Raw genomic sequence first — 18,926 nt, forward strand, 5'->3', positions numbered from 1 at the left:
TTGGTGGCAGTTCCTTTGTGCCTTATATAGATATTTATATAACACTTGATGCCCCCAATTATTATTTTAGCATGGTGCATTCGGCAGTGCCTTCACAGGAACTGGATACAACTCCAGCCATCACTGACCTGTTGAACACCTACTCAGATGATGAATATATCAGGAAAATTCAGAAACGTCTTGAGGAGGATACCTTTGCCCGCGAACAACGGGAGAAAAGACGGCGGAAGATGTTAAGGGAGCAATTAATAGCCCATGAAGCACAAGAAGTGAGTTAGATGTACTGCTTTCTTAGATTTTTGGGTTACACACTGACAAAGTGGCAGTGCGTTATCAGTTTGTGCTAAGATACACAACTACCATAGTGAGGCCCATTAGTGAAGGGAAATCTGTAGTTGGGCATTTTCAGGGACTGGCAGGACACTGACAAGTGTGCACCGGGAAAGGGGGCTGGAGTCTGACTTGGGAGTGGGGATCAGTGATTTGCGAGGAACTGTACCAGCCAAGAGGCAAGAGTTGGAAGGAGGGGAAGCTTCAGAGCTGCAGGGTGGAGCACAGGATGCATCAGAAGAGGAGGGAGAGGCAGGCCAGGCAAGTTAAGGGCTGGGAACTTCCCCACCCTCTCCTGCTCCACTGTCTCCCAGAACCAGGAAGGGATTGAAAAGGGATGAGCAGAGGAAGTTTGCACGCAGGCATAGTCTCTGGCTGCTTGTGCGCAGCCTGTCGGGGGAAGATACATAAGCTGGTGGATGGGGACTGGCCCCCTGTTGCTGCAACTGCTCCGTAGAGCACAAACCTGGGAATAGTGTGCGTAAGCATCCAGAGCTGTAGAAGCAACACTATATTTGACAATAAGGAGTTAACTACCTGCTGTGTGTGTTCCTTTGGCTGGGAAGCATCGTTGACAGCCATAGTTTTTATGGAGTCCAACCAAAAGTGCAAACAAGCCTTCTTGTTCTTCAGAGCTCCTCATCAGGCTTGATGTTAAGCAAAATGGTAGCAAGAAAAAGCTGACACGACACTGAAACTTCAAAGGGCAGCAGTTGTAGCAGTTTTCAGACTACATGCAAGGGCTCCTGCTTAGCACTTAGCAGGGGGTAATCTAATGTGCAGTGCATGATTACTTGGAAGCAGGTCCCACTCAGTTCAATTGAGTTTACCATGGACCTACCATGGATTTTCAGTTTGTTCTTTTGCTTTTTTCATACATAGCAAGGGGTGGAAGTAGTTAAGCATACTATCGTAGGTTGTCTTTTAATTTTATTTCAGGAGGCATATAGAGAAGAGCAGCTCATCAACCGGCTAATGAGACAATCCCAGCAAGAGCGGAGGATCGCTGTGCAACTGCTGCACGTGCGGCACGAGAAAGAAGTGATGTGGCAGAACAGGATTTACAGAGAAAAGCAGTTTGAAGAGAGACGGCTCAAAGAATTCCAAGAAGCTCTTGATAGAGAGGAGGTAAACATTCATTATTTTCTCTTCCATCATCATCATCTTTTTTTAAAAAAGAAAGCTCTTGGTCTGTCTTGTCTCTTACATTCGCAATTGCATTTATTCCAACTTGAATTTGCCTTCAAGCTGCTTTGGAGGTATATGGTTAAAGGGCTCCAACTTGTTGCCAAAGAAACCCACGTAATCAGCAGAATAGAAGGACACAGAAAATGGTTGACACTTAGGGCTTGGTGGAAGCGGAAGGTTATCAACTCCTCCAATATACCAGTTTCCCTTAGGCTGGGAAGCAACTTTGTAAGCCTGGCCAGAACATTATTTTCTTAGCCTACTGCCAGAATTAGAGGATGCAAGGCCAGAACAAAATAATAATAATAATAATACAGCAAAGCCTTTTATATATCTTTTTGGTGAGCATGAGCTGTTATAGCATATATGTATACTAAGTGTTAGGTTTGGTTGCATTCTAATGCAGCTTGAAAGTGCTGAGAATGGTGTGCACTGTGGATGTGAATGCATTCATCTTGTGCTGCCAGGTGGAGATTTGTCCCATGTAGGGGCTACGGCTAATTTACAGAGTGCACAGAGCAGTGCCAGGTTTGTATGTGTTGGCTTCTAATCATCACTGTGCAGGCAAACAAATAGCCCAGGCTTCTCCCTGAGCTCCCTATTGGCTTGCCCCTCCCCTTTTCCCTAACAGTAATTAGCAGCAATGTGCAGTGTTGGGAAAACTGGTCAGCAATCCGGCCCCGCTGTGCTAGTCACTAATGCACCACACCACTCTTGGCCATCTCACAGTGATAAAGTAAGCTCAAACCCACAGCCACTGAAATTCTGCAGCACTCCTCAAATTAGGCATTAAGAGAGAAACATTTGCAGTGGAAGGAAGTCATGTGAGATCACATGGATTTTGGACTGTGGCCAGGGATCATGAAATTTGGGTGACATTCTGCTTACTTTTTTTGTCCAACTCCTTTTAGGCTCTTGCGAAGCAAGAGAAAATTGAGCAGGAGGAACAGGCCCTGAAAGAAAAACAGCTGCATGCAATGCTTGCTGCCAAAAGAGCTGAAGATCGCTATAAGAAGCACTATTCAATTTGTTGGGAAGTGGTTGAGCAAATCATTGACTTATCAACTAAAATAGGAGAATATCGAACGTTGACAAACAAGTAAGTTGTTTTATTCTGGCGGGACTTGGCTTGGTTTACCCCCACTGAACTGGGGAAAGTAAATGTTTTACACTCATTCCAAAGCTGCAGAAATAGATCGTTCTTCATTAGGAGCCCCAAGAGTTTGGACAGTAAAGCAGCCAAGAAGCCACAGGCAGAACAATCTGCAACCAAGTCCAAACACTAATTCAGGTTGGGTAACCAGATCCAGATCCTTTTGGACTTCATCTCCCACCATCCCTCACCATTGGCCAAGCTGACTGGGGCAGATGGGAGTTAGAGTCCAGCAACATCTGGAGGGCTACAGATTCGCCATCATTGACCTAGGTGATATCATTAGTCATTTAATTTTTTAAAAAGAAAAAAATATCCTGTACATTTAATTATGTAAGAAACCAGTATATTTGTAACTTTGTGGTTTACTCTTTCTTTGTTAAGCAGTTCATGTTTCTCATAATAGTTTGGATAATAGTAAAGAGAAAGCCATTTTGCAAGCTTATCTCCTGTTTATTTATTTTAAAATGTACATATCACAGAGGTTTACCACAAACATACATTGAACCATACAATAAAAACCATATACACATTTTAAAATCAGCTGTTTCAGAAGGTCATATGTTCATTGTCAGTGTAAGCATGGCAGCATAGGGAAGTTTTCAACAGGTTCTTTAAAGTTCAAACAGAAGGTTCCTTCTGAAACTTTATTGGCAGAGTCTTCCAGAAGACTAGGCCAATGACACTAGAGGCTCAGTTTCTTGTTGCTGTCAAATGAGTCTCGCCAATTTGGAGGACAGTGAATGACGCTCCTGCAGATGATCTCAGTGATCAAGGTGGGATATAATGGTTCATGCAGTCTGTAAGAGACCCTGAGTTGTTCAGGGTTTAAATTAATTAAAAGTCCTTAATGCACGTCGTTGAATCTTGCTTGGCTGCAGTTGGGCCAGTGCAGATGTTTTCTACAATGGTGTCTCATGTTGTCAGCCATGTTCCCCCATCAGCACTTTTGCTTCTTCATTCCGCACCAACCAGAGCTTCCAAACCAGGCCCAAGGGCAGCCCCACATAGAGCCTTTTTGTAGTAATCCAGCCTCTAGGTTATCAACACATGAGCTACTCCTTTCTAGGAACTGGCAAACCAGACAGAACTGATAAGAAGCATTCCTAGCCACAGAGAGCACTTGGGTTTAGTTTAGCATTACATCTGAACCTGGGCTTGTGGTTTGTCTTGCTCCAGACAAACCATGAGCTATAGTCAAAGTTTGTTCTTGGCTTGCTGCCACTCATGGTTTGTCCGTGAAAGGCAGACCATGAGCCTAGATTCACATGTAATGCTAAGCCAAAACATGGCTCAGCTCCAGGAAGCATTGGCAGCAGGAAAACTAAAGGAGGAGTGAAGTGTGTCAATGCATGCCTGTGCGTACTCACTTTGGCTTGGTAATAAATGGGAACCACGTTGAATTCTGTTCTCTTCAGAGTACAGTGGTACCTCGGGTTACATACGCTTCAGGTTACATACGCTTCAGGTTACAGACTCCGCTAACCCAGAAATAGTACCTCGGGTTAAGAACTTTGCTTCAGGATGAGAACAGAAATTGCGTGGTGGCGGCAGCGGGAGGCCCTATTAGCTAAAGTGGTGCTTCAGGTTAAGAACAGTTTCAGGTTAAGAACGGGCCTCCGGAACGAATTAAGTACTTAACCCGAGGTACCACTGTAGTTCATGTTTTAATTTATTCTTTCTTTGTGTTGTCTATTTGATGTTGCTATTGATCCATGTAACTCTTAGAAAGCATGCTTTAATCGATCTGACCACAGATTTATTAATATATATATATATATGCTTGATTTCCTCAGCTTAATCCCAATAAAGCTGATGCGTGACTGGAAAGAGCTATTCTTAAAAGGAAAACCGATTTATGAGCAAGCTGAGATTGAAATGCCTTTGCCAGATGAACCAACTCCAGGACAATTAGTAGAACTGGACAAAATGAATTTACTAGATGAAAAAGATTATGATGAATATAAGGTACTCCCAACTGACATGGCCTAGTGGAAGAAAATGCAGCTCGTTAAAATCATTGCTCATGACTGCCACCTTTTGTCCATGATGCTGCATAGATTTCATATAATAGTTTATATTAGTTTAGCCCATGTAGTTAAATGTACTACATAATCTGTCTTTCTGGGACTAGGCTATACTTTGAATTGTTGCCATTTTGGAAGGCTGTGCTGTCATCAACTGTTTTGCTGTTTGACACACAAATGCAGTAACCTCAATATGCAGGATCACCACACATTTGTGAGAAGTGAGTTACATAGCTGTTATTTCAGCAGAAGTTAAACTGTAGTACATTCCACTGTGCTAGAAAATGTAACATAAAGGAGTCCACAAAATCTAATGTGAAATAAACGCCACGTCTGTCACAGAATGAGTAGTCTTATTTCATACAACAGAATTTGTATCTGATAAAAAGGCGGATTAGCTTTTTCTAGTCAGATTCCTGGTATTTTGAGATCAGCTTATTTCAATATCATTACTTTTTATATAAGGCAATTCTGAGAAAAAGCTTTTATCATTATCATCTCCATGCAGGAATCTTAAGAAGAGAAATTATAGCTAAGTACATAATGTTTCTTTCTCTCCTTAGTTTCAAAAGCAGACTATGATTATATAATTGAACTCTGAATATATGTATCTTATGATACAATTTTTTTTCAAAATACAGTCAATCTCCAAATGCCATTGTTATCAATTTGGCTGCATTGAGGGAGAAAATAACCTTTTTTTCTGGGTTTGGATCTACTAGCTTATTTGAGTCTATGCAGTACCATCTTTGAAAATAGTCTCTGTGTGTAATAGAGGTTTTTTTTAATCTTGTTTGGGAAACTAATACCACATTTATATGTTCTCTTTGTGCCCACATCCTGAACAAATTTATTTTGGTACATTTTATTTTCTACTGAGTAGTAAGTCTTCATTAGGAGTTTGTGTGATGGCTGCCTCAACAACACAAAGCATGTTAGTTCTTTCTTTTAGGTTTTAACACATGTAAGTGAAAGTTGTTGTTCATAATAGGTTGTATATCTGAACAGGGATTTCCTTTGAAGAACAAAGACTGTTCTCTTCACTTAACATCAACACCACAGTAGTGTTGGCTATCATTAAATTGCCCCACAGAAATCAAGTGGTACATTCCCTTTATTTTCAGTGTGTTTGGCTTATAGATTTAAGCTCAGTCCTTAGGATACCAGTACACTATGGTCATAGAATCATAAGGTGGCAATTGAGCTAAGTTTTACTCATAGCAGACCCATTGAAATTACTGAACACAACTAGGTTCAGCCTAATCCATCTACTTTGAGTAAAACTTAGTTGAATACTACCCATAGAGTTGGGCTAGAGACCAAGCCCCTTATTGGTGTAAGAAACCCCAGGGTTTGAGCATCCTCAACCATCTCTGCTTAAAGATCTCCAGTGGGGGGAGAGCCAACCACCCCTCTAGATAGCTGGCTCCACTGTGAAACCTCTCTTGTAGTCAAAGATGTTTCTCCAAATGTCTATTGAGGGAGGGATGGGGAACCTGTGGCCCTCTTGATGTTGTTTGACTACAACTACCATCATCCCTGGCTATTGGCCAAACCGTCTGGGGCTGATGGAAGTTGAAGGCCAACAACTCTTCCTATAAGTGGAGAAGGACTGTAGCTCATTGGAAGAGCTCATGCTTTGCATGGCAAAGGTTCTAGATTCCATCTTTGGCATCTCCGGGTGGGGAAGACTCCAGTCTGAAGTCACAGAGAGCTGCTGCTCCTTAGCACAGAAAATTCTAAGTTACACTGGGTCAATAACCTAACTCTGTGTTTCTGTCCTGTTGTACAGCTGTGCTGTACATCACAGAATGTGTTTATAGCCCTTATCAAATAAGAGTGTTCTGCTGAAATAAAAGTGTGGTTTTGTGCCATGTGTAATCTTGATACCACAGACTCTATACTTAAAAATAGAGTTTTGAAGCCAAATTTTAGTGACCGAATCTGAAGAAGAAAGACTGCAAGAGGCACTCAGACCTGGTGCCTAATTAATCTGCAGTTTTAAAAGAAAAAATTATGGTCTTAAACTGTTATTTAAACTTGATATTTTTTTAGTGCTGCTATTTTAGTTTTTGCCGCACTTTAAATTTTGTATTCAGTTACATCTTTTTCTCCAAAAGCAGTTTCATAATGTAACATAAGAGGAGCTCTGCTGGATGGATCAATCCAAAGGCCCAGTTAGCATTCTGTTTCCATAGTGGACAACCAGAATTCCTGCAGGAAGCACACACTGGATATGCCTGCAAGAGCAATCTCCTATTTATGTTCCCCAGCAACTAGTTTCTACAGACCTACTGCCCTGATTCATTATTTTGCTTAAGCTCCTAATCTGCAGGATGACCCTGATGGCTGTGTTATTTTTTGCTGTATTATGCAGAGTTATTTCACTAAGATATATATAAATCTCATTTTACATAGTCAGGCCAGTGGTCCATTTAGTCTACAGTTAAGGGTAGCATATTGGACACAGACCAGCTGTCACCTCAAATACAGCTCTTGACTTTTTCTCTCCACCTCATCACCCTAGAACTTGGAATGCTGTAGATCAGGGATGGGAAACCTTGGCCCTCCAGATGTTGGTGGGTCTACAACTACTATCTCTGTCCATTGGCCATGCTCTCTGGAACTGATGAGAGATGGAGTCCAGCAACATCTGGAAGCTCCCCATCCCTGATGTAGTTCAGTCTTGGAGCTCTTATGCACTTTATGTCAGCTCTTCTATCCTTTTTATTGATTCTTTGTTTCCAAGGTAAATGTGCTTGTTCCATTTTTTCAGCTTCGGCAGCTGCTCTGAATGGAAATACCTCCTTTTTTAGAATTTTTGGGGAGTTCCATTCAATGCCCTTGAGACATGCAAACTCCACAATGACAGGGCACACTCAACAATGTCTCATTGCCTCTTTGTATGACAGATGCAAGTAGGTATGGACTGCTCATCAGTTGTAGAGTTTCATGAAAGCATGTGATCTGGACATGGGGAGAACCCATTCCACATTATAGCATATTTCACCTCCGAAGTACTGGTTCCCATGCTTCCAGTTGTGTACTTAGGCACAAACTTGGAGCAGAGGAGATGTCCTATGAAAACACACCCTTGTCTGCCTCCCCCAAATGCTCCTTTCCATCATCCTCTGTCTCCAATAGCTCTTCTCCTTCCCTGGTCTCAGCCAAGGAGATAAGCGGTGAGTTCACTTATCTAAAACCTTGCCTTGAATTGCTTTGAGAAAGTAAGTGGCTTTCTCAGGTTACGATAAGGCAAGCTACAACTCTGATGTGTGCAGAAGAAGAAAAAACCACAGAGTTGTACAATATGGACAAGATAATGGCCCAGTGTGGAAGATCTCCATGCCATCTCAACCAGGAAACAGTGGCGCAGTGCTTCTCCACACACTCTTCCTCCTTCTCCGGCTGTTGTGCACCAGCTTTGCCACAAAGATCCTGGCTTGTATTCAGCCAAAGTTCCCAGTTACATCCAAACCTGGGATTATGGCATAACGTAGGCCAACAGCCAAGAAAATAGGGTGTTACTTTGATTTGTTAACTGACATTAAGGTAGAGTTTCCCAGTTGAGATGCATTCTGGCTTAATACAAGTCAGGTTTTTAGACCAACGTCAGCACACAGTGAGGGGAAGCAGGCTATGAAGAGGACTCTCTTTCATCATACTCCCCCCTCCATATACTCAAAGTCAAATAGTTAGTCCTGTTTGGGGTAAAATACAGTTTGCCTTTTCTTTAGAAGCAGCAAACTATGATTTTAAACTTGCCTATCAAATCCCTATTAGAAACTACAGTTTGAAGGCTGGTTTCCAATCCTGGCTTGAAGGGAAAGCACAACATTATAGTTTGTTGTTTTAGGCAAACAATGGTTTGGAGAATCAGAAATGTTATGGATGAACTGGTCGGGCATGAAAACTGAAAGTGGGACCTTTTAGCCTGTGTATACAGTTTAGTGAAATAACCCTTCTAAGGGAACTGAAAAGCAAGATACTGTCAACATGCGTCTTGATGTTATGGTAGAGAGCTCACCCTCCATGTCTCCCCTCCATTTCCAGAGGGGTGGCCATGTTAGTCTGTTCCAGGGGGGAAAGTAACAATTCTTATAGCTTAAGCTATCATGGTTGAGATGGCCAACATGGTGCTCTCCAGATGTTATTAAAACCAACTTTAATCTGCCTAGATATTGTGGCCAATGGTCAGGGATGATGGGATATGTAATCCAAAAACATCAGTAGAGCACCACATTGACTACCCTTCGATTAGAGTATGCTTCAATAAATGCCTGAACTAGTATCTTAAGTTGTTAGCTATGTAGATGTGTGTCTGGATACAGAAAGGAAAAAAAATCAGTAAATTCAGAGGGGAAAGGAAATAATCAATATTTTTCATTCATTTCTACTGACTTCACTGCTTGCATTTCCCTCCACCACACACATGTGAATATATGCTTGCCAGCTTAGGACAACACTTTATACATTTGATGAAGCAGGCTTTTTACTTTATTTCATGTTCACCCCCTGAAATGTGGCCTTGGATTGTAAAGTCATTTGCTTTCCTATGCTTGTTGAAATCAAAAAATGTATTTGTATTTACACGAGTTGAATCTTCATCAGTTTAGATGTAGGAAACAGTAACTTCATATTCACCATCTAGTATGTCTGAGTACATGTGGTTCATCCTTCAAAAGGAGTTACAATTAAAATAGATTGTTAGACAATCATACGTCAGAGGCATCACTTGGGTTTTAGAGACCAAAGCATAGAACTATTTAGCTGTTGCCTGTATTGTGTGTGTGTGTGCTAGTGACTCTAACAGGAAGAAAATCAGGCACATGATTTCAATATCTAGTTGCAGGACCACATTTTTAATAGCCTGAGGGTCAAGAACACATGACGCAGAAATTCTGTGACTGTATCTCCAAATTTTTCTTTGCAGACTTATTCAAAGAACCATGCTTCTGTTGAGGTTTGTGCTAATTTGATTAAGGAGGGAGAAATGGGGAGTGAAGGGTTAAATCCTCCATTACCAATTTTTCTATAATCTGTGTTACCTACCTGCACACCACAAAGTTGCTATCAGTCCCACTGGAGGAGGCTACAAGTTAGCCATGCATTGCTGTAAACCATCATCATGATTTGCGTATAGAGAGACCCTCTAATACTTTATCAGCCCCAGCTTGTATATATTTACTTGGATGGAAGTTATCTCTGGTTCAGTGGGACTCATTTCCACATAGGTGTGTCTAGAATTGCAATCTTAATTGGTACCCCACTTTTTTCTTTTACTGCAGCACTGGATGGAAAATGTGCACCGTTTTATTTTGTAATTTGTCTTGTTACAGAAAATGATTGAGGAGTGGTACCCACCTGAAGATATCAGAGCAAATAAACCTCCACCGGGTAACCCAATACTGGGCTATATCATTCATAGACTGTTGGGACTCTTCTATCCTCCGGAGCCGGAACCACCTCCACCTGTATTGTCCCCATTTCCAATCAAGGGGTGCATTTTGGGAAAACACTTCAGTGGGAAAACCACCTGCTTAAAGTTCTTGGAAGAAGGTAGGGCTGTTGCTTCCTCCACATCCTTCTTCCTACTTACTGACTTGATTCATTTTTGCGTTCATGCTTTCTTTGTGGCCAACTGAACTCCCAGCAAAAATTAATGAGATGCAGTAAAGCATAATTTGACTTGGTAAGCACAGTCCAAGGAAAGTTAACTGCACTTAGGAGCCACTAAAAAGAGCAGAATTAAGTCATTGATGAGACAAATGAAACTACTATTACTCCCAAATCCAGTTTGCATATGAAAGGGCTGGGCTGTTTTGCTCCTCCCTGCTCACTTTGGGGAGAAGCAGGCCATAATCTGTGGCTTAGCATGATGTCCAAACCAGGGCTCATGGCTGGTTTTGTTCTAATGAAGCATAATCAGTAAGTCAAAAACAAATCTTGACTGTATACCACAGTTCCTTGGGAGCAAAGCAAACAATTATTCCTAGTTTGTGGTTGGTTTTCAGTAGGGATATGGGAGAAATGGTATTCCGTTTGCATTTAGAGGCAAATGTATGCAATTTGTACTTTCTGAAACAATGCATATTGAAACACAGCCATCCTTTGAAATTTGCACTTCTCCAGATTTTGCTTGGCTTCGCCAGCCAAGAAATGCATATATACGTACAAGATTTAGTGAAATTAACATACAAAAATGCATTTGATTGGAGGCACTGCTTCGCAAAAATGTGTATAGTAGGCAAAAGCTCATACAAAAAATGGGTGTATTAAGAGAAATTCGCAGTAAAATAGTGGTGAATTTTCATGAGGACTTCAGCAAAAAAGAAAATCACACACTAATGTTGAGAACTGAATTTAAGATGGGGGAAATAGGAAATGGGAAGAAACCAAAGTTGCCAGATTTGTCTCTCCCTAGTTTCCACCCAGCATGAGCCAGGAGGAGCAGGGCAGCTCAGAGTGGAAGTGATTTGTTCATGCATGGTAAGCCACGATTTGTGACTTATTATCATGACATGCAGATGTGCTTCGAATTTCCTAATAGTGCATTATCCCAACAGTCACTTATGAACTGAAGATCTATGTTCTGGGTCTCCACAGCTGCCTTATACTGAACCAGACCTCTGGTTTATCTTTTCCTTGTTTCATCTGTACTGGCAGTAGCTCTCTAAGGAAGGGGTTTTGTATTTCCCCAGCACCCTGACACTAAAATGGCAAGAGAGGCCAAGGTTTATATCTGAGGCCTTGGTCATTCAAAGCATGTGCTCTACAACTCCCCAGAGCATGTTTATAGGTTCAGGTCCATCAATGGAGAATAACTTAGAACACAGTGGCCAAGAATGTCTCCATCAGGAGCAAGTGAGGATTCCTTAAGAGAATCTCTGTGCTGCTTTTGATAAAACCACATAGAATTCATGTGTTACTGTTGAATAGTATGGATGTAAGAAAGCAGCAGTTTCTATTCTGGCCTGTATTCATCACAACCTGTGCTGTTTCCATTCTTTCCACCAAATGCTATGTTATCTGTCTTGTTGTCCGCTATCTAAAATGAGTCACCTAACTTATGTAACTATTTATGTAGCTTAGATTCATTTCAGTGTAAAGGAAATGTCAAAACTGTGTTTAAAAGGGTTCATTGATTGCATATCCTTCGATGAAAAATCCTGATTGTATTTGCTTGACTGATTTCCATACCTGACCACAGACAAACACACTAACAGCAGCAGTTTCTGTTTCCTTCTCTGTCTGCATCAGAATTCTCTGGTGTCCTTATTCGCTAGTATTCTCTTCTGGTGTTCTAAAATCTAAGCCTATATCAGCTGGGTTCTCTCTGTGTCAGTTTGCAATATCCAGGTGATGTCCATTGATAAATTGATCACAGAGGCAATCCGGGCCTCCAATGAGAATGAGCCAGGAAATGATTTTAGTCCTCTTCAAGCCGAATCGGAAGTGCCTACTAGGAGTCAGATTGAAGTAAGTCTTTAAAAATTATTTGTTGTGGAGCAATAAACTGCTGCCTAATTGAATTAGTGCTTCTTCCAAAAGAAGCTGTATCAGTCTGTAGTGGCACCATTCAATATCTGTCCATAATGGCACCATTCAATTCTCAGGAGGAGGTGGGAAGTTAGCATATGGCTCTCTAAGGCAGGGATAAGGAATTTCTGACCCTTCAGATGTTTTTACACTCCCACTCCCATCAACCTTGGCCAGTATTACCAATGGTCAGGGATGATGGGAGTTGTATTCCCAACAACATATAGCAGGGCACATGGGTTCAGGTGACTTTAATGCATGGTGGCAGTATTTATTATTTATTTGCTTGTTAAATTTATTACTCCCCCTCATAAGCTAATTTTTCTGGGTGATTCACTGAGCAATAAAAATATAAAAACCCACCCACCCATGTGTGCTCACACACCAATACTATACAATCAAATATAACACCAGAATCCAGTAAAACAAAATAGCTATAATCAGACACAGAATAAATTTAATGGCAACCACTATTAAGTAACTTAATCATGCAGAGAAGCAAACAACTTCCTGGAACTAAAGCACATTTCTAACAACCATACAAATCTTTGGTCCCTTCTTGTTCACATATGTCACTAAAGCAAGGGATGTTGTAGAAATGGATCCAGTAGTTCTGTCTGACCAGCAACCTCTGCACTATGATTAATGGTCAGCTTCCATCTATATAATGGGAGCATGATAGGTGGGAACTGGTTTCTCTGGGGAAATAGAGAGGGATTCTCATTCACTTGCTTCTGCAAAATTATTTGTAATTCCTTTCCTTCTGAGGCTAAATGGCCTTTTGCAATAGAAATCTATCATGTGGTCCTGTTTTGAATCCTCCGTACAATAATTCTGTATGCAGTTCTCAACGCAAGAAAGTTATTCATAGAATCATATGATTGTAGAACTGGAAGAGACCCCAAGGGTCATCCAGTCCAACCCTCTGCAATGCAGGAATTGCTGCTTAAGAATCCCTGATGGATGAGCATCTAAATGGTGAAGTCCACCCCCTTCTGAAGTAGTCCGTTCCACCGTCGAACAGCTCTTACCACCTGAGAGCTGGAAATGTAGAAATAAAGGGCAGAAACTCCAACAGAAAAGGACAACTGAAACTAAGATAGGGTTTACAGTACCTTCAATATGCAGCAAAGCTGAAGAGTATCAGACAAGCAAAGCAGGACACAGTAGAGATGTCTAGAATTAAAAACAGCACCTAGAGACATTTGTCTCCTTATGCCGGGACTGATGGTCACCCTGTGATACTGATAAACAGAAGCTTCAGGATATCAAAAAGGAAGCGCTTTTTCACACAACACATAATGTATGGAATGGAACAGAAAGTGTGTGATGCTGGTCACCAATTTAGGATTGAAGCCTAACTCCACTTAGGTGGGAGTGCACCCCGTTTGGTTTCAACAGGACTAATACTTCTGAGCACATATACAGTGGTACCTCAGTTTAAGTACTTAATTTGTTCCGGAGGTCTGTGCTTAACCTGAAACTGTTCTTAACGTGAAGCACCACTTTAGCTAATGGGGCCTCCTGCTGCTGCCGCGCCGCTGGAGCACAATTTCTGTTCTCATCCTGAAGCAAAGTACTTAACCTGAAGCACTATTTCTGAGGTAGCAGAGTCTGTAACCTGAAGCGTATGTAACCCGAGGTACCACTGTAGTTAGGATTGTGCTGCTTTGTAACAGAATGAGGCAAATTCTTGGAAGTCAGTTCTATAGGCAGCTCTTAGTCATGGCAATTATGCCCAGAAACAGCATGCTTGATGCTCAGGACAAATAACAGGGGAGGTCTGCTTCCTTTGTGCCCTGCTTGTGAGCTTCCCCCCTCTAGCCAGTGTGGGAAGCCAATTGCTGCACAAGATGGAATTTTGATCTGATCTGGCAGGTCTCTTGTTGTGTTTGTGGAGTCAGTGGTGTTGTCAGGGCAGGGCTTTGGGACAGAGGCCACATTTTGAAGTAAGTGAAATAATGTATGCAGTAATCTAAAGAGGGGCTCCATGTAAGTTCTTGAAGTCTGGTGCTTTCAGTTATCTATTTGTGCCTCCTGTTTAGAGCAGCCTTTCTCAATATTGGGTCCCCAGATGTTGTTGGACTACAACTCCCATCATCCCTGACTGCTGGCCCTTCTCACTAGGGATGATGGGAGTTCTAGTTCAACAACATCTGGGGACCCATGGTTGAGAAAGTCTGGTTTAGAGTATTATATTAAATTTATTTATTTATTCCTTTTAATCACCCCCCCCCCAAAAAAATACCTACTGCTGTGTCACAATAGGAAAATAAAAAGCTAATGGAGAGTTTGCTTGTTTTATCAAAAAGGTCCTGAAGGCAGCTTCCAGGGCTTCAATAACATTAGCATATGACTTACTACAGGATGTGAAAGTCGATGAGACACCTGAGGTCGATGAAGGTAAAGGTAAAAACAAAAATCTCCATTAAGATTTAAATCATTGTTAAATCTCACTGAAATCAGATGGCAAAAACAAAACAAGCTTGCCTTGCATTTTGCTCTGTACTTAACATTACAGTGCTTTTCATGGTTTTATATTTTTGTCTTATTTCTGGTTTGTTGATCACAAAAAAATGACGATAACGATAATGTCCCTGCCTTTCAAACTGTTTCCTTGCCTCTAGCAGTTGCTACAACTCCTTACAAGAGATTTTGGAACAATTCCTGTTCCTTTCACCTTAGAGTTCTGCCTTTGCAACAGCCCTTTTGGTGCAGAGCTGTTGCATGTTTTGTTTTGTTTTGTTTTGTTTTTTGTTTATTGTTGTTGTTGTTGTTGTTATTACTATTTTGTGCATGCATTTTTACAGCTTATATATGCATCATATAGTATTCATCATTATCTAGCATCCCTGGACTTGCCAATCCATCTCTCCATGGCATTCTAGGTAGTCTTTTTATTAAATTTATTTACAACATAAACACATAACAAAGAACAATTAACAGTGGTATATAATCAATGCCAGTTTGCAGTGGAAATAACATGCAACATGGGTGGACAAAAAACTACCGAGAATGCCACCGTTCTGGGTGGACAAAAGGCTACATAGAATGGTAGCGAGATGACTCTGTTTAGGTCTCCCATTATTATAACTTCTTCATCACTATAATCTAATAATTTATCTTCCAATTTTTGATAGAAGTCTGCCTTTTTTACCATTTGGTGTGTATATTCCCACCATCAATATCTTTTCTTGTTGATTATATACCACTGTTAATTATTTCTGACAGCTTCCCAGTAAGAATTCTAGGAATGTGGTTTGGAAGGTGCTGAGAAAAGCTCCCAGTTTGAGAGTTATAGCATCAGCTCTTCAAGGAACTGCAAATCCCAGGCTCCTTGGGAAGAGACAATAACTGTTAACTGACTGAGACTGCAGTGTGGCAGGCAGGCAGGCAGGCACCCCCAGGGCCCACTACCCTTTCTCTGACACTAGCATCTGGGGCACAGGGCAGAACGAAGAAAAGGAGCAGAACTGGGAACTCCCTAGAGTACATCTGAGTGGGCATAGTTTATGATGAATTACAGGTGCCAGACCCATTGCAATGGGCATGCTTACAGGGGTTGTTTGTCAGTACCTGGCAAAAAAGGAACAGCAAAACGTACAAGCAGGGGGAAAAAAATAGCTGCTATGTTGCTTAGATTCCCTGCTTTTCTTCTGAGTTTGTGGAGCTGTCCAGCACCATTGGCAAAACAGCAGGGAGCTGTCCAGCCATTAACTGGAACTGCTAGGCAGCAAGTCACAGTTTTTGTAGCTTACCTGGCTATGTTTGTGGATCTTCCTTCTGGGACCCATAGATGCAATGTCCCATGCTGCCAGACTTACATTGTACCTTCGGGTTTGGGCTTCAACTGGCAGTGATTGTGGAGGGTCTTGAGCAGGAATGTGAGATCCTTCATGATGCAACTGGTCACCCAGTTCTTCAGGCTTCCAAAGTAGGTTATCTTCCAGTGTGGTTGTCGCAGGACCAACCAAAACATTCTGCTGCCCAAGGAAGGAAAGAGGCTGTACCAATGATGCAGTAACTCAGTAATGCAGTACCCCAGGCGTAAAAGTAAAACGAAAGAAAGATTGTAAAATAGTTAGGGTAGCTTATAATGAGTCATCACATAAGGACAGACTTGTGAGGTGAAGAGGAAAAGTGTACCATTTACACCAGCAGCTATATTACAAAACACCTCTCTCAGGACAATGGAGTAGGTTGGAAAGGATTCTCACTCCAGAACATCACACTTCCACAAAATACTTGTGGGGCTCAGAATTTTAGCTACTTTATTCAAATGATTTATTAATTTCCTTTTTACCAAAGTATCAAAGGTGATTATGAGGGACTCCCCCAAACTGCAAATAGGCGTCAATTCCTCGTTAATTGCTGGATGATAAGGTCATGCAGAAGAAGGCATTGGTTTTATAACATACTTTGGAGAAACGGATTGATTTTGTTGGCAAAATTATTGAAGGGACCTTTCCCCATGGCTATTGTAAGGTTCTGGCACAGCGAATGCTTGTTTGATGGACTATTGCTAATCCTATAAATGTCATCTAAAAATTGTACTCATTTTGCTGTTCCTAGAACCTGTGGAACAATCACCTTCCGTTCAAATGATTGAACAAGAGAAGATGAGTGATGTTGAGGATGACCTATCCAAAGTATGCACTTGATTTTTTTTATTTAAAAAATTCCTTTCTATATAGATAACAAGGTTGAGCCTGACAAATCCATGACTTTAGATTTTTGCTGGCTCACTTCTGTGTTACATTTGTGCTGCTGGAATTTGTTGAATGATCGGGTATTGTTTATTTACAGTATTCATTTGAATCTGGAGTGGGGGGGGGTTTGGAGTAGTATGTTTGTTTTATGCTGTGTTTTATTACAGCATGAACTCCTTCAATCTTGTTGGAGAAATGGGGAGCAAAGAAATTGTCTGTGGTGTACACGCAATTTGTTTTGGCTCATTCATTTGTCCCCCTGCAGGTTTTTGAGGTACTACAAATCCCTGCAAATTCTGTTTACTCGGTTGTGGGATTGAGTGTGAACACCTCAGGAGGCAATACCTCTGCAAAAAGCACTCTCAAATAAAACTAGTTTTTTTAGTCTTGACAAGTGTTTCATTTACAAAACAAAAACCACCCAACGATTTACCACTGCCCTTCTTGGTTTTGCTGACTATGCTGGGGACTGTAGCTCAGCAATAGTGCACATAAATTTGTTTTCAGAAGCCTTTCCTAAAGTGCCCTGCATTTTGAAAGGGGCTTTACCTGTCCCACACATATATGACATCAGGTGCAGGATAGGAGGGTGTGGCCTGGAAGAAATGGCCTCATGGGCCAAATGGGGATGCCCACAGGTTCGCTACCTCTGTGCCAAGTTCTCGGGTTGCATCCCTGGTAGAGCAAATTAACCCAGAATCTTTCCAAGAGTTTTCTGAATATCTGAACTCACCAGTATTTCATCCTTTAATTCTCCATTTCTCCAGGTCAGGGGTGGGCAACTTTTTTGGCTCATGGGCTAGATCTTTATCTGGTCCCACCCCCTTGGGCTACCAGGACAACCCACCCGTCAATCACATGGTGTCATTATGTGACATCATGTGCTTGGCAGATGGGTTGTCCCACCCACTTACATGTCAAAATCTCTCATGCACTGTTTTCCTGCTCAAATATGAAAAACAATTATATTTTGCTATCGCAAGCCATTTCAGCCTAAGTAGCACTTTTGATCCCAGCCTTAATCATATGTTTCCATTGACAGTTTCATTGACGCTAATGGGAGCTTCTCCCCAGGTAAATAGTGAGCATGGGGAGATTTGGATTTGAACTGCAGTGAGGGGCAAAAGGTAGAATCCTGTCTACTCTCCTCCTCAGCCAGGGTTCCAGTGCGGGCCATTTGTAAAAGAAAAGTCCTGCACTCATGGGCAAAGCATGTGATTGACCTCACATGTAGCTTGGCCCTTGGTTTTCATATAATTTTTGTTTTCAGGTGAGCTGGAGATGGTCATTGAATGGGTGCCAGAAGTTGAGCCAGGGGTAGGAACCAAACCAGGGGTGCTAAGCTAATGGTTCGGGACCAGGAAACAAGCGGAGAGCAATGAAAGACCTATCATTTCCTAGGCAAAGTTCCAGCCTTAACATGAAGTCTTTATAGCCTTTCTTGTGGAGAATAGTCAGTGGCTGGCCTGGGAGAACATGGAGTTATACCAGGGGTAGGCAACCTAAGGCCTGGGGGCCGGATGCAGCCCAATCGCCTTCTCAATCCGGCCCATAGACAGTCCGGGAATCAGCGTGTTTTTACATGAGTAGAATGTGTCCTTTTATTTAAAATGCATCTCTGGGTTATTTGTGGGCCATAGGAATTCGTTCTTTTTTCCGGCCCCCACAAGGTCTGAGGGACAGTGGACCAGCCCCCTGCTGATAAAGGTTGCTGACCCCTGATTTATACAGTCACTGGGGACATTTTTTCCGACTGGGAATAGAAAGAGCAGGGCAGGAACAATTCTGACTAGGAATCAAAAACGAGTCGAAGGGTCTAAGCTCTTCCCCATGCTATTTTCCTGCTTTGGCTCCCCCACCCCACCTCACAAGCTGTTTTCAAAAGGAAAACCAGTCATGCAAGTGCAAACCATAGGAATAGATATAGTTTGGCCTTAAGTTGTTTAGAAATAACCTCAGTGACATCAGGCTGGTCTGTCT

General features: G+C 41.8%; 1 protein-coding gene across 4 annotated transcripts in view; it reads left to right on the forward strand.

The window, feature by feature from the left end:
* SPEF2 (sperm flagellar 2) overlaps positions 1–18,926 on the forward strand; it is a 91,435-nt gene that overhangs the window by 16,782 nt on the left and 55,727 nt on the right. For 3 of the 4 annotated variants that reach the window (XM_083575469.1, XM_083575470.1, XM_083575467.1), the window contains exons 7-14: positions 71–269; positions 1,270–1,458; positions 2,430–2,617; positions 4,468–4,639; positions 10,038–10,257; positions 12,044–12,177; positions 14,550–14,646; positions 16,810–16,886. In XM_083575469.1, coding sequence (XP_083431595.1) covers positions 71–269; positions 1,270–1,458; positions 2,430–2,617; positions 4,468–4,639; positions 10,038–10,257; positions 12,044–12,177; positions 14,550–14,646; positions 16,810–16,886 — 1,276 coding nt within the window. The remainder of the gene's footprint in view (positions 1–70; positions 270–1,269; positions 1,459–2,429; positions 2,618–4,467; positions 4,640–10,037; positions 10,258–12,043; positions 12,178–14,549; positions 14,647–16,809; positions 16,887–18,926) is intronic. The other variant, XM_083575468.1, reaches the window with a different exon arrangement.

Source organism: Podarcis filfolensis (genome assembly GCF_964270895.1).
Source record: "Podarcis filfolensis genome assembly, chromosome: 11".
NCBI classification, from domain to species: Eukaryota; Metazoa; Chordata; class Lepidosauria; order Squamata; family Lacertidae; genus Podarcis; species Podarcis filfolensis.